Genomic DNA, 23,353 nt, shown 5'->3' with positions numbered 1-23,353 from the left:
TGGGCACAGACCCTCAGAAATAAGACCGTGCCCCCTCTTAGGGGGAGCCACCTAGAAGGGAGCCGAGGGGACAGGTGGTGCTCGGGTGGTGGGTGTGGGCCTGTCTCTCACCCCCCTCCTGCCCCCAGGGGGACGTGGGGCTGGCGATGGGGAAGCTGTACGGCAACGACTTCAGCCAGACCACCATCTCACGGTTTGAGGCCCTCAATCTGAGCTTCAAGAACATGTGCAAGCTCAAGCCGCTGCTGGAGAAGTGGCTGAGCGACGCCGGTAGGCCGCCCTCGGGCACAGGTGGACGGGCCCTGGGACAGCCTGCAGGGGAGGGGGCGACGGGTCGGTGCTGGGTTTTAGGCGGCCCATACCCCACACCCCTTCCTCCTTCCCCTGAGTCTGGAGCCAGCTGAGAAATGAGACGCAGGCACAAGGAGAGGAGCACGCCGGCTGTCGGCTCAGCTCCCGCGGCCATGGCAACGCCCCTGCTCCCACCCACCCCACCCGGGCCGTGAGCAGGCACACCTGCCAGGCCGCTGGTGGGACCAGGGCTCCTGAGCCACAGGTGGAGGCGGCAGCCTGACAGGGACGGGAGGTCCTATCTGGCTGATCCCGAGAAGGCTCTCGGAGGGCAGGGCTCGGTGAGGAGGCACAGCACGCAGGCCGGGTAGGGAAGGCCTTGCCGCGGGCGTGGGGTTGGCAGTGCAGGCCGGAGGCGCCCCTGAGCCTCGGGACAGTTTGGAATCATGAGCGGAGGAGTTTGCTGTCAGGGACAGAGCGTCTCAGCTGCGCACCGTCCATAGCTGGGGCCAGATGCCCCTGTGCTGGGGGGCCGTCCTGTTGAGCTCCAGCCTCCTTCCCTCCCACTAGATGTCTCCAGCTATTGCCGGGGTTCCCTGGGGAGTCTCGGGGTACCAAATCACCCTTGATTGGGAACCACTGGTCTGGCTGAGGGACCGAGCAGAGCCGGGGCCAGGGCCTCTGTTTGGTGAAGTGAGGGTGGTGGTTCCTGTGGAAACCAGGTGCCACCCCCTTGGAAGTCCTTCCGCTTGGAACGTGGAGGGGCAAGGACGCTCCCCCCAGGCGGCCCCTCCACAGCGTTTCCAGCGGCAGCGAGGCGAGGGCTGCGGTCAAGGGCCCAGCGATCATTTCCAGGGGGACCGTTGGAGCGGAACCTTCCGAGGGAGACGCCGTGGCCGGCGCCTCCCAGACAACTCGGGGGGCCCCTCCCAGAGCTCCGGCTGCGCCCACCAGCCCACCCGCGCCGAGCGGCTGCGTGTCCCCGGGCCGGACGCCCACAGGCGGCCCTGCGGGGGGCTTTCCGCCCGGAGCCAGCAGAGGCGGCCTTGGGGCGCCCGCGCCCTGCCGGGGGAGGCCTGTCCGAACCCGCCCCGCAGAGCCGCCAGGACAGGCGCTGGACCTCAGTCCGCTCGGCCTCCTCTCCCTCCCGCAGAAGCCTCCCCGGCGGACCCCTCGGTGAGCACCCCCAGCGCCGGCCCCGCCTTCACCGAAGTGTTCGGGAGGAAGAGGAAGAAACGCACCAGCATCGAGACCAACATCCGCCTGACCCTGGAGAAGAGGTTCCAGGATGTGAGTGGCCCCTGGGGGCGGAGCGGGGGCGAGGCGCGTGTGGGCGGGTTAGTGGCGCGTGTGGGTGCCTGAGCGGCACGTGTAAGCCCCTTGGCACCAACCCCTGGGCATCAGACGCCTGTTGTGGGAAGAGGCTAGAGAGCACACACTCCCCTCTGTGGTCACCCAGGTGTGTGAGTGACTGTCTGCCTGAGACCTCACATCCCAGGAACTTCCGCCCCCACTGACCCTTCTTGCCCTGATGCCTATTTGGGGCCCATCACCCCTTCCACTGGGAGATTTAAAGAATGGAGTATTGCCCTGGCTGGTGTGGTTCAATGGATAGAGCGCCGGCCTGCAGACTGAAGAGTCCCGGGTTCGAGTCCAGTCAAGGGTACACACCTGGGTTGTGGGCTCAGTCCCCAGTGGGGGGTGTGCAGGAGGCAGCCCATCAACGATTCTCTCTCATCATTGATGTTTCTATCTCTCCTTCTCCCTTCCTCTCTGAAATCAATAAAACTATATTTTTTTAAAAATGGGATACGGATTCCCAGAAAAGAGTGTAGCTCTATGTTCAGTTGAAGTAGAGGGAGCACAGCCAGGGCATTGTACAGAAACTCTTTACTTTCTGTGCATTGTTTTATATTTTTTGAATTATAAATGTAATAAATGCTTATTGTACACAATTAGGGAAAAGACAGGGATGGAGGACTCTCATAGCCAGTTAGCCTGGAGGTCAAATCACCCCCGGTATTGCCGACAACAATCAAGGCTTAACTACAACAAGACTGCACACAAAGACCACTAGGGGGTGCACCAAGAAAGCATAAAAAATGCGGAGACAAAGAAACAGGACAAAACTGTCAATGGAGGATATTGAGTTCAGAACCACACTTTTAAGGTCTCTTAAGTACTGTCTAGAAGCCGCCGATAAATGTAGTGAGATCCTCAAGAAATCTAATGAGACCCTCAATGTTATGATAAAGAACCAACTAGAAATTAAGCATACACGGACTGAAATAACGAATACTATACTGACTCCCAACAGCAGACCAGAGGAGCGCAAGAATCAAGGCAAATATTTGAAATTCGAAGAAGCAAAAAACACCCAACCAGAAAAGCAAAATGAAAAAAGAATCCGAAAATACGAAGATAGTGTAAGGAGCCTCTGGGACAGCTTCAAGCGTACCAACATCAGAATTATAGGGATACCAGAAGAAGAGAGAGGGCAAGATATTGAAAACCTATTTGAAGAAATAATGACAGAAAACTTCCCCTACCTGGTGAAAGAAATAGACTTACAGGTCCAGGAAGCGCAGAGAACCCCAAACAAAAGGAATCCAAAGAGGACCACACCAAGACACATCATCATTAAAATGCTAAGAGCAAAAGACAAAGAGAGAATCCTAAAAGCAGCAAGAGAAAGAAACTCAGTTACCTACAAGGGAAAACCCATACGACTGTCAGCTGATTTCTCAACAGAAACTTTGCAGGCCAGAAGGGAATGGCAAGAAATATTGAAAGTGATGAATACCAAGAACCTACAACCAAGATTACTTTGTCCAGCAAAGCTATCATTCAGAATTGAAGGTCAGATAAAGAGCTTCACAGATAAGGAAAAGCTAAAGGAGTTCATCACCACCAAACCAGTATTATATGAAATGCTGAAAGGTATCCTTTAAGAAGAGGAAGAAGAAGAAAAAGGTAAAGATACAATTTATGAACAACAAACATGCATCTATCAACAAGTGAATCTAAGAATCAAGTGGATAAATAATCTGGTGATCATAATAGAATCAGGGACATAGAAAGGAAAATAAAAAAGACAGGGATGGAGAAGGAAAAAAACTGTCAATGCCATCTAAATGTGTTTCCTTCTATTTCTCTTTTCCACACACATTTAAATACTTGCAATCATATTACATACATACAGATTTTAATGAGGAGCCAAAGCATAGTCTTGAACCTGTATGTGGAAGCTAATAATATCAACTGTGTCCCCCTGGGTTCCGGGGCAGAGAAGAGAGGAAAACAGGTTTGGTCCAAAGAGCTTCTAATCAGGGTCCTTCGGTACCGCCCCAGAGCCTGCATCTCCATCACACGGGCCCCTGCGGACGTGCCTGTGGTCTCCACCCGCCGCGCAGGCCCCGGCCCCAGCCCCGGCCCCGGCCGGCCGCCCTTAGGCAGAGGCTGCAGTGCATCTGGTCACGGAGCTGGAGGCTGCTTCCTGCTGGCAGGACCCCAGGAGCTGGCTTTCCTTCCGATTCGGTTTCTCAGAGCAACGGGGGGGCCTAAGGGAAGGTGTCGGAGGGAGGGAAGAGGGCAGAGGTCAAAGACAGGTGGATGTTGGGGGGCAGAACTAGAGTGTCATCTATATATATAGAATTTAAAAAAAAAAACATTTTTGTTTCCAGAGAGGAAGGGAGAGAGAGAGAGAGAAACATCAGTGATGAGAGAGAATCATGGATCGGCTGCCTTCTGCACGTCCCACACGGGATGGAGCCTGCAACCCGGGCCTGTGCCCTTGACAGGAATCGAACCTCTGACCTCCTGGTTCATAGGTCGACGCTCAACCACTAGCCACGCTGGCCGGGCAAGTGTGATCTGAATTTCCACAGCCTTGATGGATGCACAGGTTTTAGCTTTATCCTTCCCTATTTGGGGGCAGGACAGGAGGTAGTGACAGGAGAGAAACAGCAGACTGTGAGGACAGAGCAGAGGAGGGCACCTGGGCTCTTGTCCCCATGTGACTCACCAAGGACTCGTCTTTGCAGAGCTTCCCCTGAAGGAAGGAGCAAGAGAAGGACCTGTGGCAGGCCCGTGTGCAGCAGCTCACACTTTTTAATTTAATCCTCACAATAATCCTCCAGGATAGTCATTGTTATTCTCATTTCACAGATGATAAGACTGAGGCTCAGAAAGGTTAAGAACACAAGAAGTGATGAGCGAGTATTCCATCCTAAGTCTGATTCTAAAGCTTTAGGTCCATCTGTTGTTTTATCCTGTTTCTGTGGAACATCTGTCCCTCACCCTCCATTCTTGACCTCACTCCTTTCTTCACCTGACCACTCCCTGTCCCTTCGGCCTCTGTAGAACCCCAAGCCGAGCTCAGAGGAGATCTCCATGATTGCAGAGCAGCTGTCCATGGAGAAGGAGGTGGTGAGGGTCTGGTTCTGCAACCGACGCCAAAAGGAGAAGCGGATCAACTGTCCTGTGGCCACACCCATCAAGTCACCTGTCTACACGTCCCGTCTGGTGAGTGGCCGGGAACTAGCTGTGCCAAGCACTGAGGGCGACGATGCCTGGAGGGGAAGAGAGGGTGGGGCTGCTGGGTACATGATGTAAATAAATCAGCAAAGAGATGCTGTATATTCCGTATCTAATGTCAGGAAGGAGAACGAAGGGTAAGGAGAGAGAAAGTGATCATGAGGAGATGTTTTTAATAGAGATTCAGATGCTCTGATAAGGTGACATTTGAGCAGAGACCTGAACGTTGAAAGTGAAATATCTCAAGGAAAGTATTTCAAGGAAAGAAAGACCAGTGAATGAGACATCTGGCATGTTAGAGGAGCAGCGAGCGTGCCGGTGTAGCCAGGGTGGCAAGGAAGGAGGCCACAGGTAGGAGATGAAGTGAGAGAAGTAGCAGGAAGCAGGCCATTGGAAGGACCTGGCGTTAGTTTGTGTGGAAGAAGCCACTGGAGAACTCTGAGCAGAGAAGCCTGGGCAGCCGACAGGAGCTACTGTGAGAATACTGTGTGGGGGCGGGCCGGCCAGGAGATGACATCATCAGCCAGGAGGCCTGGGCCTTGGGCTAGGGTGGTAGCCGAGGGGTGAGGCGAAGTGGTAGGATTCTGAGTCTGCTTCACCTGTGGAACCAGCAGTAGGTGCTCACCACTCAGACGTGGGCCGAGACACAAGGTGAAGGTGACTTCCAGGGTTTGGGCCTGAGGAGCTGGTTGGAAGATGCTGCCACTTTTTTGAGATGATGAAGACTCAGGAGGAACAGGTGTGAGAAGGAAAACTAAGAATTTAGAGTTGGTCACAGTAAGCTGGACATGACTCCTAGACACCCAAGAGGAAGTGTCAGGTGGACAGTTATATCTGTAATCCTGACAGACAGGGAGAAGTCGGGCAGGAATAAAATGGAGGTCAGGCAGATGTGGCAGTTTGGAGAGGAGAAAACATCTCTCTCCAGAGGAAAGATGATGCCTAGAGGGTGGGGTGGGAAGGGTCTTATCCATCCTTGGGGATGGGATGGTTGAAGGTTAAGGTCGTGGGGATAATGGGGGTGCCCTTGAGTCTTTAGCATTCACAGACAAACAACATTCAGCCTCGTCCACGGTGGGGCATAGCTGTTTCATAAAACTGCGCCGTTGTTCATTCCTTCACCAAACACTTATTGACTGTCTACCACTATCTACACAGAGAAATAGTCCGTGTCCCTCTCCCGGAGGACCTCACTGCCTAGCAGGGAAACAGTCAAATAAACAAATGATAAACCATGTGATAATGTCTCCAGGAGAACTTAGTAGTCACAGCCAATAAAGCCTTGGGAGGTGGTGGTTAGGGAAGGCTTCCCTGAGGAGATAATTCATGCCTGGGCTAAGTCTAAAAGGCAAAAAGGAGTGAAGAGGCAAAAAGGATGGGGGAAGTATGAGAACATGGTACAGGTCAGGGAGAACATGTGGCACATTCATGGGACTGCAGGTGGTTCCATGGGGAGGCATGTAGAACGATGAGGCCGGATAGGTCAGCAAAGGACAGGCTGAAGGGCCGCTGTGCAATGCTAAAACCCTTAAAGGCGTAGAGAAGACGTGGGAGGATTTTTAAGCAGGACACTGGCATGATCATATTTGCTTTTTAGACTAATGATGATTCTCACGTCAGCGTAAAAGGTGCTCTGAGAGGCTGGGAGTTATCCAGTAGACAAATGAAGGCTGAAGCAAAACCAAGTGGTAAGAATGAGGGGGATGGAGCGATCCAGGAGATAATTAGAAGGTGGAGTCATTAGGTGTTGGCTAATAAATGGAGAGTTGGGTGGGGCCGTGAGGAAAGAGACTGCTCTGGGATGACTACCAGCATTGGGGCTGGGCTGGCTGGGTAGATGGTGATGCCATTGATGAACAAGCAAACACAGGGGAGGAGCTAGCTTGGGAATTGGAAAGAGTGACCATTTCAGTACTTTCCATTATTATGATGTTCAGTGAGGACACCCACGTGGCAGTGTCCATGGGCACTTAGAACTGTGGGTCAGGAGTCAGGGAGAAGGCTGGAAGAGAGATGCAGGCCGGCAGTGTAAGCACACACATGGTGGTTGAAACCCGGGGTGGAAAGGAGCTCACCTGTGGGGTCTGTACAGAAGAAGCAAAGAGGAGAGCCCGGTTTCAACCCTGCAGAACAGCAGTGTTATGCCCAGATTTCAAGATCCCCCAAAGATCCACCAAGGAGCGCCGAGTCCAATGCAAAAGCATAGAGCCTTTATTCAAGCTAGCTTGGTCCCTCTGCCTCCTTTACCAGCACAGCGGTAGGATGCATGAGGGCCCAGAGTCCCAAAAGAACAAAGAATTTATAGGGCTTGGGGTCGGGGGGTGGGGGCTCACTCGGACCACTGATTTGGCCGATTCCGGTTGGTTGAGTGAGGGCCGGGGGCTAGTGATGCAAGGGCAGGGTGCAGCTAGGGTCTGGTTACACAAAGACGGGGGGTGGGGGGGGTGGCTAGCATACTTTTGGCTTTGGGCTAGTTTCTCTCGCTTTCCCATTGGCTGAGATGAGGGCAGGCTGAGTAACTGATACATTCAGCGGCTTTTTCTTGGAAGAGGAGTTAGGGACACAGCTATCAGTTCTGTTCTGTCCTTTCATTCCCCCCTTGTCTTGGAACTTCTGGCTCAATCATGAGACAGACTGCATTTCTATTTCACCGTTGCTAGAGGCCTGTATTGGGCATGCAGAACTATCTACTGAACTACCCCTATACGCTTCTTGACAAATTGGACAAGTCTGTTAATAATGCAAGTGCCAAAAGTCAACAGCATCAGGCGGATTACAAGGGGTCCGGCAAGGTCCGCTGTCTTCTTGAGGGTGATCTGCAGCGGGTGTGTCTGGTTAGAGGTCACCTTCCACTCAGGCTCCCTGCTGTCCTGGGCACAGAAGGAGCTGGGCTTGTGACCTGGCAGAGACAAACTATAACAAATGGTCCGGTGGAAGGGAAAGAAACCATTTTAGTTTTAACAACCTCTATTGAAATAGGATTTTTCTTCTTAAAATTTTTCTATAGCTATCAAAAAGCCAAATCAAGACTAATTTATCTACTGTATTCCATTTGGCCTGATGTTTGCATAAACATAACAAGAATGGTAACTGACTACCTTTGCTGGAATTTCATGATTGAATCTTAATGTGCCCTGTAGGGCCAGGAAGCCAAGCCATCCAGCTGCCATCAGGCCTGCCTGCAGTATCCTGCATTAGGTGAATCCCTCACCTGTAGCAACTCCACCTGAGCCCACGCTCTAGGCTTTAAGGCCCATCTCAGTAGCCCTCCTACTCGTTGCCGCCCAGAGTGTGTGGGGGTTCCGCAGGGATGCAGAGGCATCCCTATTGCTCCCCTTCTACCCTGACCAACTGCCAGTGATGGTAGGGCATGGGCCTGACGCTCCAGCGCCAGCCATCTTCAGGGCTCCCAAGCAGGATACCAGGCTTTTCCCATGGCACTCTTATTGGCTTTAAGTCTTCAGAGTCCAGACAGGTCTCTTTAAAACATGATACTCCAGTCAAAGTTTTTCAATTAATAAAATCACTATTAGGAACCAGTCTTATTGAATTTATGCAAAGAAATGTATTGCCATGATTTATTTAGCATTGCCAGATTTTGCCGGGGTCCAGCCCCAGCAGGTCCAGGGGTCCCCAAAGGTGTGGACGGAGTTGGCGAAGAAGGAAGGACACGAAGACAGCATTCAGTTGATCAACAGCCTAGCCAGGATCTCCAGCCAAGTTCTGGTCTGGATCTCCAGAGAGGTTCTGCTTCGGATCTCCAACGAGGTTCTGTAGCCATGTTCCCTCGCTAGGTTCTTCAGCCAGGTTCTGTCCAGGTACTCCAGCCAGGTTCAGTCACCAGGTTCTAGTCAGGTTCTCTTGCCAATTTCTGTAGTCAGGTTCAGTCCAGGATCTTTTGCCATGTTCTCTCCAGCGAAGTTCTTCTGTCTGTAGGTTCTGTGTAGGTTCTGTCTGTAGGTTCTCTCTTCTTAAGTTCTGTCTCTTTCTGTCTTGTTACATCTGTATTTATACCAGTTGATTCAATCCTATCAATCTCTATTACAAAGGTTAGGGCGTTTCTTATCTCCATTCCAGGGAGTAAAGATTATGTAGCTTAAGCATGATTGTTCGTAGTTAAAGTGATTAATTACCCGCCTGGCACTTAGTTGAGGGGTTTTATTCCCTCCCTAACTTCAGGGGAAAATCCCTACCTGGGGATTCAACCTTTCTCGGAGAGGTGACCTTGGTTAAAACACAGCGCCAAGAAGGTGAGCAAACATATTAAGAACCGTATGCCATATATTCCAGGTCCCTTGAAACAGCAAGGATGGACCGGCTCCCGGCAAGATTTCAGAGGAATTATATAAGGAGAAAAACATACTGATCTGCTCTAAGATTTTCTGATTTTGCTTGCCAGTTTCTTTTCATGGATTCTTCAGAGTTATAACAAAACAGTAACTGTTGGATTTCTTTTATCAGTCCCCCCTAAGTACTTTGGCATAACTATTTACCCTCTGTTTAGGGAGGCAGAATATAAATTATTTACTCTCTCTGGCTTACTGGCCTGTACTATTTGATTAATTTTCTTTTAACATTTCTCTTCTCCTTATCACATACACAACCTTTATAAATTTCATACTTTCAAACCAGCCTTTAAACCTTCCCTCCATGTCCTTTAAAAATGCATAACCATGCCTCAGACCTTCTACCAAACAGGCCTTTTCCAGTTTTCTACAGTTGAGGTTTGTACCACCCCTGACATGGGCATGGTCACACAGGCCTGCAAGACAGTATACAGGCTGACAACTGTCAACTGTCTCTCAATAGAGACCAAAACCTGATGGGTATTCTTCTTTGCCCAGTTGGGCACCTGCCCTCTCGGCAGCTACAGCTATATTCAAACCTGTAAGAGTTGAAGGTTAATACAACATATTAATACAATGAAACATAATATTGGCACCATGGCCACTTCAGGCAGCTAAATTTTCTGCTACTAAACATGAGATACAGCAGGCCAATACAAACATTTTAGGGAGGTGACTAAAGTCTACTCTTGACCTTCCTTTATAAGGCAAAATTGTCCTTGTCTCTTTGGAGCCATGTCCATGAAGATGCAGGCATCATTTAAGTTTATTATACAGTTTTCTGCAGGACACTGTCAGGGCTGTGCACTGCGACCAGTTCTTTCTAGCTATAAATACAGTCTGTCCAATTTCTTTAAAATGTATTCTGGCACAGGAGAAAGTTGTTTTGCTGTATACAGGTAGCTTAACCCCTATACAACTGGGCTTGGACCTCTGCCCAGCAAACCACAGTCTACAAGTTCAATTCGCAGCCTCCGGTTTTCCTAACCCATCGAGGTTTACGCCAGTCTCTGAGTCAGACTCCTCTTCTCTTGGAGAATTTTAAAGTCCTGATGGCTCCCAGGTCTAGGGAGTGTGCCCTTTTGTTAACCCTGTTTATTAGTTACAGGGCCCTGCTATCCTTGTCTTTCCACCAATCCCCTTTGTGGCAGAGCAGCAACCAGGCCTCTTCCAAGGGAGTGCACTGGAAGGGGATATCAGCCCCTCCTCTTCCAGCAGCAACAAGTACCGAACCCTTTCAGTACATTTGCAAACAGGGAGCTTTTGCTAGCTCTATCCGCAGCTTTGTTTCTCCTCCACTTTTCTCCTGGGAGTTTAGTTGTTTTTAACGTATTAGAATTGTTTATTCTTAGAAACCTTAATCTTTTAATGATTACCAAAAGTGAACAGTCAGCAATTTTAGATTAATATTTATGAACACATTTTCAAGTACTTTTACTCTTAAGATATATCTAGACCTTTTGTGATAAAACTAAGAACAGGTATCGGTCTAATTTAGCATTGGAAGGGTTAAAAAAGAATAAACCAGGGCAGAGAAAGTCTAACTGTGCTTACAGTTACTTTTTGTGACCTTGAAGTTCATTGATAAGACCTGTTAGGTCTGCAGCCAGTAGCATAACTGCCAACACCCCCGTCCCCCCTTCTCTCAGCCCAGGCCGATTGCTTTTAGTCGGCCTGGAAAGATAACAGGTGCATAGGGAGGTTTTTTGCAGACAGAAAGCCTGAAGACCATCTGAAATCCAGTTACAGATGCTTTCAGAATCAGGATGAGGGAGGATGGGAAAGACCAGGTTATGTCCTCTATGAGAATTCTAATAAATAATTGAAAACAGCAAGTCAAATAAAACACGTCATAGGCAGGGTTAGGGCCAGTAAATCTCTCCTCCCTGTGCAGCTGTAAGCCCTTTGTGTCCACCAAAGAGATAAGAAAACCATAAATAACAAGTTCTTTGAAATTTGCTACTTTGTTAATTTGCTAAGCAAACAGTTAACTTGAAAAGACTTCTCTCTTGCTTTTTTATAAGCAATCTCAGAACTAAGCAATCTTGGAACCTAGCCAGCCTTTATTTTAGCCTAGAACTTATCCCTTTAAAATTTTCTAACATGTAATTAAGAACAGTATGTTTACTTTGTCCCGACCTCATGATGATCGGTGACGAGAGACAGACAAGGGAGGGGGTGACCTGTTTTCACAGATCCTCATTCAGATGCCCGCCTGACCAAAGTCATGGAGCCACACAAAGGAGAGGAGAGGGCAGGCCCCCTCCCTCCACACTCGCACACTTTCACCAGACATTTATTCAGAGTTTAAACAATCCATCCAATTCCTAACAATTTCCCAATTCCTGAGGGAGCTCTATAGCCTCCCCTAATCTCTTTGAAATGATCTATCATAATACTTAAAGGAGTAGTTTGAGTCTGTCCCATAATGTCTGTCCAGTAAGTCCACAGAATAATAACAGAAAAACACAAAAACAGACAACCAAAAAACCCCCCAAAAAACAAACAAAAAAAACCAGCCTTCCGACTCCGCAGAAACAAAACCAAACGGCAGGAGCGACCCGCCTCGTCTCAAATCCTAGTGAGGGGATTCCGCATCCCTCCTGAAGGGAGATCAGAACATCTTCCGACTCTCCCCGCCCATGGTCCTTCAGCAATGCGTCCACCTAGACCGCTTCGGGCACTACAGAATTTCAGAAATGAGCTCGCACAGGACAGAACACACAACACACAGAACAGAACACACAACACACAGACACTGCGGTCAGTCAGACTCTCTGGATTGGGGTCCCTCGTGGGTCTTGGGGATCCCACACGAGCCCCCAGATGTTATGCCCAGATTTCAAGATCCCCCAAAAATCCACCAAGGAGCGCCGAGTCCGATGCAAAAGCATAGAGCCTTTATTCAAGCTATCTTGGTCCCTCTGCCTCCTTTACCAGCGCAGCAGTAGGATGCGTGAGGGCCTGGAGTCCCAAGAGAACAAAGAATTTATAGGGCTTGGGGTCGGGGGCTGGGGGCTCACTCGGACCACTGATTTGGCCGATTCTGGTTGGTTGAGTGAGGGCCAGGGGCTAGTGACGCAAGGGCAGGGTGCAGCTAGGGTCTGGTTACACAAAGATGGGGGGGGTAGCTAGCATACTTTTGGCTTTGGGCTAGTTTCCCTCGCTTTCCCATTGGCTGAGATGAGGGCAGGCTGAGTAACTGATACATTCAGCGGCTTTTTCTTGGAAGAGGAGTTAGGGACACAGCTATCAGTTCCGTTCTGTCCTTTCAAGCAGCACTTGAGGGACTGGCAAAAGGAGAGTGTCAGGGGAAGAAGGGAAGGAGACGCAGAGCAGCAGGAATCGCGGTGAGATGGGTGCAGGGGAAGTAAAGGGGACGTGAGGAGCTCTGTGGGCTATGGAACACTGACAAACACAAACCAATGAGGCCCAAGAGGACCCACACCCTGTTTATTTGAAGAGCGGATTAGGAGTTAGCATGAAGAAGAGCATGGCGGGCAGCAGGGCGGTCTGTGAGGAGGCATGGAATTCCAAACAACATAATATCTTTGGGGAAACACGCATTTCAGTCTGGTTTGAGCAAAGGGTTTGGGACTAAGTCAGAGAGATTGACGAGGGCCAGATCATGACGAGCCTTGATACCAAAATACCCTAAAAACTACGAGAGTCGCCGAAACCGGTTTGGCTCAGTGGATAGAGCGTCGGCCTGCGGACTGGAAGGTCCCAGGTTCGATTCCGGTCAAGGGCATGTACCTGGGTTGCGGGCATATCCCCAGTGGGAGATGTGCAGGAGGCAGCTGATCGATGTTTCTCTCTCATCGATGTTTCTAACTCTCTATCTCTCTCCCTTCCTCTCTGTAAAAAATCAATAAAATATATTAAAAAAAACTACGAGAGTCCATTAAAATTTTAAGTTGGAAGCCTTGTGGCTTTCAGTCATCATTCCTTTCTTATGCATTTCCTGAGGACCCCGCATGCTTGGCCTTGGGATACAGTGGCCTGCAGGACCTCTGCAAGCTGCTCACAGCCAGCAGGGAAAGCCGACATGAAGCCTGTGCTGAAGCCTGCAGAGAAGATGTGGGGCATTGGAGGGCCCTAACCTAGTGCAGGAGTCAGAGCTTCTCTGAGGAAGGATGTTCACACTGACAGCAGAGAATGAGGGGACGTTAACGGGGAAAAGGTGCGAGCTGGGAGGACAGGGAAGAGAGGGTACAGGCAGAGGAAACTGCGCAGCGGCCCTGGACTGGGGTGTGGAGAGAGGAAGCAGGGAAGGCTGGAGAGGGTTGGGCTCAGGGAGTGAGAGAATGTGGCCGAGGCAGGGGCTGTAGGGTGTGGTCGGCCTTGTTAAGGAGCCTGGGCCACGTCACAGCAGCATTGGTCCGTTCCAGATGGTGCTCTATTTAGAGCAGATGGGAGACAGGTGCTCACTTTGGTTCAATCCCAGCCAAGGACGGGCACGGAGAAGAGCGGTGGTGGCATGGAGGAGCATGAAAGAGCGTGACTCTCTCTCTCTCTCTCTCTCTCTCTCTCTCTCTCTCTCTCTCTCTCTCTCCCCCTTAAATATTTTTATTGATTTCCGAGAGGAAGGGAGAGGGAGACAGAAACATCAATGATGAGAGAGAATCATTGATCAGCCGCCTCCTGCAGGCCCCCTACTGGGATTGAGCCTGCACTCTGGACATGTGCCTGACTGGGAATCGAACCATGACCTCCTGGTTCGTAGGTTGACGCTCCAGCTCTGAGTCATGCCGGCCGGGCAGAGCCTGAGTTATTCTCATCCTTCCTCTGGCACATTCCTGCCGAGCACCTGCAAGCACCGCACAGACGCTGAGGACATGCACAGGAGCACCCTGCCCTCAGGAGCGACAGCCTGGTGGGGAGGGAGACACTGAATGAACGTTTGCATTAGTGCTTGTGGGTTCTGAAGAAAGCAGAGAGAGATGTCTGACTCTGTCTTCCTTGGGCCCCATTGGGACAGTCTCTTTGGGATTAGGACATAGTTTCTCCGCCTCTGATATGAAATGATCTCCAAGATATACAGTTCAGAAAAAAAAAAGGCAAAATGGTGAAGACCAGTGTGGGCAGAATGCTACCATTTGCAGCTGCAAAAAAAGAAGGGTTTTACCCTTTGAGGCCGCATGGAGGGGCCTGGAGAGCATGATGCTGAATGAAGTAAGCCCGTCAGAGAAGGACAAGGGTCACATGATCTCACTCACAGGTGGAATCTAAGGAACAAAATAGCTCCAGAGGTGTGGGTGCATGGAGCAGACTCACAGACCTCAGAGGAAAGGGGGAGGGAACAGTGGTCAGAGATTAACGTAAGAACTTATATGCATATTTGCACGGTCTGTGGACACAGACAATAGTGCAGTGAAGGTCGTTGGTGAGGAGGGAACCAGGTGGAAAGGGCAATGGGGGCATCGCAATACTCTCAACAATAAAGATTTTAAAATTTTAACATTAAAAGGGAAAGCATGTATACGTCTGCTTGCACATGTGTGAGCTGTCTCCAAAAGGAAACTTCTTAGAAGCTGCTCACAGTGACTGGATGCATTGTTTATTTAACAACAATGAGATTGTTGGGCTTGGCAGCAGGGAGGGAGGAGAAGAGAGATTCCTGATAACACATCGTGCCCGGCTGATCCGTGCTGTCCCTGCACCCACCCCTGGGGCACCCCGCGGACTGAGGAGGCTTGCTGTGCAAAGGCAGCAAACACAGGAGCAGAACCAGTGCTGGCCTATTAGGAAGAGAGCGTGCGCTGCCTCCTGCTGGAATGGTGTTACCAATGGGGGTCAGAGGAGGAGTTTCAAATGCAGCTCCCTGAGCAGAACTTTCTTTCAGATCTTTAAAAAGCATCATCAGAGCTCCCCTGTCAGCGTGAGGAGAAGGGGGGCGGGGTATGAAGACCTCCGTTCACTGAAGAGGAAAACAGCATCTAGAGCAGTGGTTCCCAGCCGTCTTTTGGCCATGCCCCACCTGAGCATCTCCAAAACCTGATGCCCCTGTGACATAGAATTCTCATCATTCAAAAAGTGAACTATTCATGTGGAGGAAGCCTAAATGGCCATGAACTTGGTCTAAACAAGCTTCCAAAGAACATGGCATCCATGAAAGAGAAAAATAAAAGAATGAAAGGACAGGTGAAGTAGTGAGGCAGAAATCACTAAGAAATTGTTTTTTAAAATCCTATCTAATAAAAGGGTAACATGCAAATCAACCGTCACTCCATCCCAAAGGTGTGGCACCCATAGCCACAAGATAGCGGTGCCCAGTCCTCTCAGCCCCACTGGAGTCCCCCAGTCCCGGGGGGGCAGCCGCTGAGAACGGGCAGCGTGAGTAGCCTGGCAGAATGCTTGCTTCACCACCAAAGCGATGAGGCAAGTGTTCCACCGGCTGCAGATGGGCCTCTGGGCCATGGAGAGACTCTGGGCAGCAGGTGCGGAGTGGCCAGGCCCCACAGAGAGCTACTGGCGCATGGATTTGTGCGCAGGGCTACTAGTAATAATAGTAATATGAAGTGATAGGAAAAAATAGCAAATAAAGTTTCAAAACATATAATAGAGAACTGAAATGCATAAATATGTCACAATATACATTTATATACTGTACTAGAGGCCGGGTGGACAAAAATTTGTGCACTCGGGGGATCCCTCAGCCCGGCCTGTGCCCTCTCGCAGTCTGGGACCCCTCGGAGGATGTCCACCTGCTGGCTTAGGCCCACTCCCTGGGGGATCAGACCCAAGCTGTCAGTCAGACATCCCTCTGGCAGCCCGGCAGCCCTCAGGGGATGTCCACTTGCCAGCGGGGAGCAAGCCTAAGCTGCAGTCGGACATCCTTAGTGCTGCTGAGGAGGCGGGAGAGGCTCCCGCCACCACCGCTGTGCTGGCAGCCATCAGCCTGGCTTGTGGCTGAGCAGAGCTCCCCCTGTGGGAGTGCACTGACCACCAGGGGGCAGCTCCTGCATTGAGCGTCTGCCCCCTGGTGGTCAGTGTGTGTCATAGTGACCAGTCATTCCCAGTCGTTCTGCTGTTAGTGTCAATTTGCATATTACCCTTTTATTATATAGAATAGAGGCCTGGTGCACGGGTGGGGGCCGACTGGTTTGCCCTGAAAGGTGTCCTGGATCAGGGTGGGGGTCCCACTGGGGTGCCTGGCCAGCCTGGGTGAGGAGCTGATGGGTGTTTGCAGGCTGGTCAAGCCCCCCAGTGGGGACCCTCACCCCATGGGGGCTTGGCCAGCCTGGGTGAGGGGCTGAGGGCCATTTTCAGGCTGACCACACCCCCTTCAGGGTGGGGGTCCCCACTGGGGTTCCTGGCCAGCCTGGGTGAGGGGCTGATGGCTATTTTCAGGCTGCCCAAACTCTCTTCAGGGTGGGGGTCCCCACTGGGGTGCCTGGCCAGCCTGGGTGAGGGGCTGATGGCTATTTTCAGACTGACCAAGCCCCCTGGTGACCGAAGCGCCCAGCCTTTCCTTTTTTTTTTTTTTTATTCGCTCCAGCTCCGTGGCCATGGCGACTGGAAGCAGGTATCTGGGGTTTATTTACCTTCTATAATTGAAACTTTGTTGCCTTGAGAGGCGGCAGCAGCCAGCCGGGAAGCTTGGCTTCCTCCATCATTGGGGCAACCAAGCCTCCTGCTTGCGCCAGCTCCGTGGCTGCCAGCTGCCATCTTGGTTGGGTTAATTTGCATACAGTCGCTCTGATTGGCTGGTGGGCGTGGCTTAAGGCATAGCAAAGGTATGGTCAATTTGCATCTTTGTCTTTTATTAGTGTAGACTAGTGGCCCAGTGCATGAAATTTGTGCACATTAAAAAGGAACTAATTAGAGGAAATATTTTAATATTGCTATTTGCCCTTTCTCTATAATAGAAGTGTCAGAGATTAAAGAAAATTAGTAAAACATATATGAAAATTTTCCTCCTGTCAGAGTCTGGGGCATGCTACAGGAACCAGAGTCAAGTCCCCGCCCACCCATGTTCACCTCAAAATCACACAAGACCCAGACCCGGCCGGCCCCACCCCCATTGGGTGAGATCCAGACCCAGCTGGCCCCACCCCTGTCAAGCCCTGCTGGGCAGGGGGCACAGCCTCAGGTCCCCTGGCACACCCTCAGGTCCCCTGGCCTGGGGGGAGTGTGCAGCCTGAGGTCCTGCTGATCGCTCATTACAGCTTGTTATGGGAACCCCACCTCCACTGTGGGTGCAGCCATCTTGTGATGGCATGATGGTGTGAGGCTTAATTTGCATATTACCTCTTTATTACATAGGATATGAGGCCCCCTAGAACCATTAGAAATGCAAAAAATTCACTGTTAATAACTCATTCTAGAAATGCCCCCCTTAAAAGTCAAATGGCCCCCCTGTGGGGCGTGTGCCCCACGCTGGGACCCACTGGGCTAGAGACATTACGGCTGCCAGCTCCCTCAGGAAGGAAGGGCTGACGCGTAACTAGGCTCACTCTCTGCCAGGTGCTGAGTTGGGAGTTTCATGGACATGATCACACTAAATGTTAATGGAGGGAGGGTTGCTGCTATGCCACCAATCCCAGTGGGTTAAGTAACTGGCCCAGAGTCACACGGACAGTCGATGGTGGAGCCAGGTCTTCTCCCGCGTCTGCTGGGCTCCAGAGCCGATCGTCCTGTTCCAGGTGCTGGGAGAGCCATGTCGGGGGAGGGCTCCTGAGTTGTGTGGGAGGGTAGACTATATCTTTCGTCCCCGCCAAAGCCCAGCACTGGTGATGCTGTGAGTCTCCAGGGCAAAATTAAAAGCTTCAGAGACCAATGTCCAGCTCCTCTGGTGACCTCTGGAGGGTCCACACTGGGCAGCCTGAGGCAGGCGGTGAGGCCCCTGAGCAGGAGCATGAAGCAGTGGGGCCGATGGGGAGTGCCCTCCATTGCTGAGCCTCGAGCACAGCTGGGATCTGGTGGTGCCCAGAAAGCTTCCAGGCTCACACAGCAGGTGGGCAGGGTCCCTGAAATGGGACAGAATGTGGGTTTGGACTGGGAAATGGGCAAGAAAGCAAAGACCTGGTCTCTGCAACCTGGGCCCCAGCATGCTGGGGGAGCACCTGGTGGGAGCAGGGAGGGACATGGACATTTACACGCTTGTGTCGCCTTTCAGGTCTCTCCCTCCGGGTCTCTGGGCCCCCTCTCCATCCCTCCCGTCCACAGCACCATGCCTGGAACAGGTGAGCTCTGAAATGCAGCTTCTGAGTGGTGCCAGAGTTCCTCTAAATAACGCCATGTTAGCACCGAAAGGCACTGGCCTAAGTCAGAACTCCTAAGGGATGCAGTCTAGGTGGAGGGAGGGGCCCTCGCCAGGTAAGCTTGTGGGATGCTGAGCAGGCGAGGTTTTGTGTGTTTCTCGTGTTGTTTTGCTCGCAGCACTTCTCAGCCCTCGTGTGCATCGTACATTCCTGCCTGAGCCGTGTGGAGGCTGGGGGCAGGCAGGGTTTTCCAAACCAACGCCCCACAGAGCCTGCTTTTCAGCAAGTGCCTGTAGCGTTTCAGAAAGCGAAGTAGGGTGGCCGTGGGCCGGGATGCACCATAACTATCAACAGTGCTTCTCGCCGCTCTTCAAAGCCCTCGTTTGGGTGGTGAGATATGTGTCACCTCATCCATGGGATGCTGTTTGGAAAACTCAAATGCAAGAGCCCAGTTTAACTCAGATCTGCCATTGGACGGAGGACACAGGAGTGTGAGGGCCGCCAGGCCGGTCGCCCACCACAGGGACTGCCTGCTCCCCTCTCTCCCTGTGGGCTTTTCTCGAAGACCATGGACCCTTTGTTTATGGCGATGGGAGCACCGGAGGCTGGCGATCTTGGACTGTGCTCTTGGCTCTCTTCCTCCCCTGCTCGCTGCTTCCCTCCCCCTCCTCTTCCTTTCTGTAGGTTCCTGTTTCCCTCCCACCTCTGGTGCTGGGGCTGCCATGCCCCCCGCCCCAGGCTTTCCCTGCGTGGGGATGGCTCTGGTCTCCGCCCTGCTTGTGTCCATGAGTCTAGGACTCACAGAACCAGCCATGCATGCGACTCCTCAGGGCCTGGTTTGAGGAGAGCACGGCAGGGACCTCCTGGGTCTGGGCGCTCATGCCAAGATGGCAGGGCTGGGCAGATGCACGGGGCAGGGAGAGGGCGAGAGCCCTTTGGGGTCCCCGCAGGACCAGTCACATGACCCCCTGTGTTTGCCTCTCCTCGTCCTCAGTGACCTCGTCCTGTTCCCCTGGGAGCAGCAGCAGGCCCTCCTCGCCCAGCGCAGGCCTCCCCACTTCTCAGCACAACGCCAAGGCAGCGGCCAACTCCTCCAGCCTTGGCGCTTCAGGGTAAGGTGCCGGGAGAGGCCGGCATGTGGCTGGGCCAGGGGCATGTGCGGGGTGCGGTCAGAGCCTTGGAAAAGAATGTGATCACGGGTCGGACGGGGGGATACGATGGCGGGAAGGGCCAGAGCGCGGAGCCCCACTGGGCCTGGCCCAAGGGAGCAGGGTCCAAAGAAGGGCTCAGCCGCTGAGCATTCTGGACAGGAGCTCCCCTCCCTCCGCCCTGGGACGGGAGACAGATCCAGACCTCCTGTCGGAAGGCCAGGCCCTCCCTTGTGTAGGAGTTCCCAGTTCTTGCCAGTAGCCCGAGTTTCCCACGTGGCTGACACAGCGAGAGCCTGAAGTTAGGGTGCACGTGAGGGAAATAGCCTCTTGGGTCAAAGAATCTCCTCTGAAGAGTGTTCTTAGAGCTGGGGGGGTGGGGTTCCTGACCCAGAACCCAGGAGACAGTGGGAGGTGAGAGGGCAGAGGCCTGGCTGTGCAAAGAGATGAACCCCAGGTTCAAGACCCGCAGCTCAGGAAGGTGGACAGCTCTCACCCGCCATGACTGCACTGCAGCCACCGAAAATGAGAGAGAACCCTAAAGTCCACCTGGAAAATGGTTGTGAGACCCAGTTCCTACACCACCAAGCTTGTCCTTGTGGGGCGGTTGACGCGGGCTAGTGCGTGCACTGTCGGCTCCAGGTCCCCGGCCCCCAGCAGGAAGCCCAGCCCACCTTCCCACCATCCCACTGACCCACCTTCTCACCATCCCACTGACCCACCTTCCCACCATCCCACTGACCCACCTTCCCACCGTACCACCTTCTCGCCATCCCACCTTCCCGCTGGCTAAACTTCCAGCCATCCAACCTTCCCACCATCCTACCTTCCCACCTTCCAGCCATCCCACCTTCCCACCTTCCCTTCTTCCCACCATCCTGCCTTCCCACCTTCTCGCCATTCCACCTTCCCACCTCCCACCATCCCATCTTCCAGCCATCCCACCTTCCCGCCTTCCCACCTTCCCTTCTTCCCACCATCCTGCCTTCCCACCTTCTCGCCATCCCACCTTCCCACCTCCCATCATCCCACCTTCCCGCTTTCCCACCTTTTCTCCTTCTTGCCTTCCTACCTTCTCGCCATCCCGTCTTCCCACCTTCCCACTATCCCACCTTCCCAACATCTGCCTTCCCACCTTCCCACCTTCCCACCTTCCCACCATCCCGCCTTCCCGCCTTCCCACCTTCCCACCTTCCCACCATCCCACCTTCCCGCCTTCCCACCTTCCCACCTTCCTGCTGGCCCACCTTCCCACCTTCCCACCTTCCCACCATCCCACCTTCCTGCCTTCCCACCTTCCCACTATCCCACCTTCCCAACATCTGCCTTCCCACCTTCCCACCTTCCCACCATCCCACCTTCCTGCCTTCCCACTTTCCCACTATCCCACCTTCCCACCATCCCACCATCCCACCTTCCCACCTTCCCACCTTCCCGCCTTCCCACCATCCGACCTTCCTGACATCCTGCCTTCCCACCATCCGACCTTCCTGCCATCCCGCCTTCCCACCATCCCACCTTCCTGCCTTCCCACTTTCCCACCATCCCACCTTCCCGCCTTCCTGCCTTCCCACCTTCCCACCTTCCCGCCTTCCTGCCTTCCCGCCTTCCCACCTTCCCACCTTCCCACCATCCCACCTTCCCACCTTCCCACCATCCCACCTTCCCACCATCCCACCATCCCGCCTTCCCGCCTTCCCGCCTTCCCGCCTTCCCGCCTTCCCGCCATCCCGCCTTCCCGCCTTCCCGCCTTCCTGCCTTCCCACGTTCCCACCATCCCACCTTCCCACCATCCCACCTTCCCGCCTTCCCGCCTTCCCACCTTCCCACCATCCCACCTTCCCACCATCCCGCCTTCCCACCTTCCCACCATCCCACCTTCCCACCTTCCCACCTTCCCACCATCCCACCTTCCCACCTTCCCACCATCCCACCTTCCCACCTTCCCACCATCCCACCTTCCCACCTTCCCACCTTCCCACCTTCCCACCATCCCACCTTCCCGCCTTCCCGCCTTCCCACCATCCCGCCTTCCCGCCTTCCCACCTTCCCACCATCCCACCTTCCCACCTTCCCACCTTCCCACCTTCCCGCCTTCCCGCCTTCCCGCCTTCCCACCTTCCCACCTTCCCACCATCCCACCTTCCCACCTTCCCACCTTCCCACCTTCCTGCCCGGCCGCTGGCACTGGGCGTGCTCTCTCCCTCCAGGCCCTGGTACCGATGGAATCACCCCACCTACCTGCACTGAGCCGCGGGCAGCACCTCCGCCCCACAGACGCTCCCAAGCGAGCGGAGGGCACCACCACGAGCCTGAGCTTGCCTTCTCCAGACAAGGCTTCGGAGGCCTAGACCACGACTGGCTCGCGTGGGGCCCCCATGCCCTGGAAACACGTCCATCCCGGAGCTGGCCTTCCTGCCCGGCCCGTCGCTAGTTCTGTTTCAGGCAGCGTTGCTGCCCAGGCCTTTCTGAGAAAGGACATCTCGCCTTTGTTCTCTGCCTCTTCCGGGGACAGCACGCTGGGTGCCAGCCAGCAGGGTTCCAGCTCCTGGGACAGCCACGCTGGGTGCCAGCAGGTTTCCAGGTCCTGTGACTGCCACGCAGGGTGCCAGCCAGCAGGGTTCCAGCTCCTGGGACAGCCACTCTGGGTGCCAGCAGGTTTCCAGGTCCTGTGACTGCCACGCAGGGTGCCAGCCAGCAGGGTGCCTGCTCTGAGCGCCTTCTGAACCCGGGAGGAGCTGTGAATCTGCCGCCTCGGGCAAAGCCTCACCGTTTCCTCTGCTCAGCAGCTTTTTCTGACTGAATCTCTTTCACCCGGTTTCTCCGTGGCCCTGCCCCCTTGCATGGGACCAAACCCACTCATGCTTTCGTTCTCGAAGTGCCCTCCTCTTTAGAGAAGGACAGGTCCCTCCGTCCGGGCGTTTCTCTGCCCCCCGAGGCTCCCTGCCAGCTACACCTGTCACCAAGCCAGGAGCTTGTCCCTCCCACCTGCCCTCAGCTCAGCCTCCCTCCGTCTCCCGGCTGCAGAAGGAAGAACAATGATGCTGTCACAATGCCTGTATAGAGCCCTCTCCTGTTTTTTTTGTTGTTGTTTTTTTCCATTATGTTCTTCTCTCCTTACTGCAGAATTTTCCAGCAAAATGTTTAACTCAGGTGTGAATTTCAAACGTGTCTCTGTAGTATTTTATTATCTTTTTTTTAAAAAAAAAAGGAAGAAAAAGAAAAGAAAAAACACCAGTGTGTGAAATACTGTGCTAAGTCCCACAAGAGTTCCCACGTGGGCTGGGAATTCTTGTTAACGTCATGGAAACACCCCTGCCATCTCCTCTGTGGGCCGCTGTGCAGAGATGTCACAGGAAGCCATCCCAGACATAGAAACTTAAAAATAAAATCTGCATACCCAAGGAAGTGTGGAGATTCGGAAGAGTCTCAGTGTCCCACGTGAATTTGTATAGTGATGACATAAACGATTCCACGGCTGATCAAGCCAGGTTGAGATGATTGTTCCGTGGCTTTTGTTGTGGGTGGCTGTGAGCGCATGTGATGAAGGGGATGGGGAAAATGTCTCAGATCCATACATTAAGCCGATTACTCCCCAAACTAAAGCTGCAGATGCCATACATTCACGCGGGTCTCTAACGCATTGAGAGTTCTTACTTTTTGACGGAACTGCTTGGACGGCAGAGGAGGCGAGAGATGGGTTTCCTTGCTTTGTGAGTGGGGCGCACGGGAACACTCACGGCCAGCCCTTTGGAGACAGAGCTGGGACGAACAGCTCATACCTCAGACATCCTGAAGGCCCATCGTTCCTAACTCATCATGGAAA

General features: G+C 53.0%; 1 protein-coding gene across 6 annotated transcripts in view; it reads left to right on the top strand.

The window, feature by feature from the left end:
* POU2F3 (POU class 2 homeobox 3) overlaps positions 1-22,722 on the top strand; it is a 92,788-nt gene extending 70,066 nt beyond the window's left edge. For 2 of the 6 annotated variants that reach the window (XM_059707609.1, XM_059707608.1), the window contains 6 exons: positions 129-270; positions 1,445-1,581; positions 4,654-4,815; positions 18,295-18,361; positions 19,374-19,491; positions 21,738-22,722. In XM_059707609.1, coding sequence (XP_059563592.1) covers positions 129-270; positions 1,445-1,581; positions 4,654-4,815; positions 18,295-18,361; positions 19,374-19,491; positions 21,738-21,777 — 666 coding nt within the window. In that variant the 3' untranslated portion in view covers positions 21,778-22,722. Of the gene's footprint in view, positions 1-128; positions 271-1,444; positions 1,582-4,653; positions 4,816-12,452; positions 12,543-17,642; positions 17,703-18,294; positions 18,362-19,373; positions 19,492-21,737 lie in introns of those variants that run through there. The other 4 variants (XR_009454336.1, XR_009454337.1, XM_059707611.1 and 1 more) reach the window with 4 other exon arrangements.
* Positions 22,723-23,353: the final 631 nt, after the last annotated feature.

Source organism: Myotis daubentonii, chromosome 9 (genome assembly GCF_963259705.1).
Source record: "Myotis daubentonii chromosome 9, mMyoDau2.1, whole genome shotgun sequence".
NCBI lineage: Eukaryota > Metazoa > Chordata > Mammalia > Chiroptera > Vespertilionidae > Myotis > Myotis daubentonii.
The sequence above is the reverse complement of the archived record's forward strand: the minus strand, read 5'-3'. Positions and strand labels throughout refer to the sequence as shown.